The following is an 818-nucleotide window of genomic DNA, read 5'->3' on the forward strand; positions in this document are numbered from 1 at the left end:
ATCAGAGAGACCTTGGCCATGTGATTGCTTGTGAAAGCAGGGTGACCAGTGGGATGTGTTAGTTAGGCGTTCCTGACATTTAGGCAGACTGACAGTTGCCCTGAGCTGGCTCTGTTAGCTTAGTTGCAAAACTCATGGCTATGGACTTCTGTGTCACTGTTCTTGGAACCCTCCCAATGGGAGAGTCAGACAGGTATGAAGATATCCTGATAATGTTATTGGAAATCTTTGAGTGTAATTTGTATTTTCATCTTTATGAATAGGAGGTGAGATTTCTGATTGACTGTTTCACATATGAATACTGTAAACCACACTGGTATTAGTTACCCCGTCTTCCGCCTGCTGGGCATCCCCGGGCTGGAGGACCAGCATGTGTGGATCTCCATCCCCTTCCTCATTTCCTATGTCACCGCCCTGCTTGGGAACAGCCTGCTCATCTTCATCATCCTCACAAGGCCTAGTCTCCATGGACCCATGTACCTCTTCCTCTGCATGCTGGCGGGAGCAGACATCGTCCTGTCCACGTCCACAGTTCCCCAGGCCTTGGCCATCTTCTGGCTCCACGCTGGCGAGATCTCGCTGGGGCGCTGCATCACTCAGCTCTTCTTCATCCATTCCACCTTCATCTCTGAGTCAGGGATCTTGCTGGTGATGGCGTTTGACCGGTACATTGCCATTTGCTACCCCCTGAGGTACACCACTGTTCTCACGAACTCCCTGATTGGGAGAATTGGAGCGATCATCTTTCTGAGAAGCTATGGTACAATTTTCCCCATAATATTTCTTCTGAAAAGATTGACTTTCTGCAAAAATAGTAT

The 818-nt window shown here is 48.7% G+C and overlaps 1 protein-coding gene across 1 annotated transcript in view; it reads left to right on the plus strand.

Moving 5' to 3' along the window:
• Nucleotides 1–294: 294 nt before the first annotated feature.
• Nucleotides 295–818, plus strand: part of LOC129688599 (olfactory receptor 52B4-like) — a 1002-nt gene continuing 478 nt past the window's right edge. Inside the window, exon 1 of the mRNA XM_055623529.1 lies at nt 295–818. This exon is cut by the window's right edge and continues 478 nt beyond it. Within this exon, the coding sequence (XP_055479504.1) occupies nt 295–818 (524 nt within the window).

Source organism: Psammomys obesus, unplaced genomic scaffold (genome assembly GCF_907164565.1).
Source record: "Psammomys obesus unplaced genomic scaffold, mPsaObe1.curated_primary_1811, whole genome shotgun sequence".
In the NCBI taxonomy this organism is placed as follows: domain Eukaryota; kingdom Metazoa; phylum Chordata; class Mammalia; order Rodentia; family Muridae; genus Psammomys; species Psammomys obesus.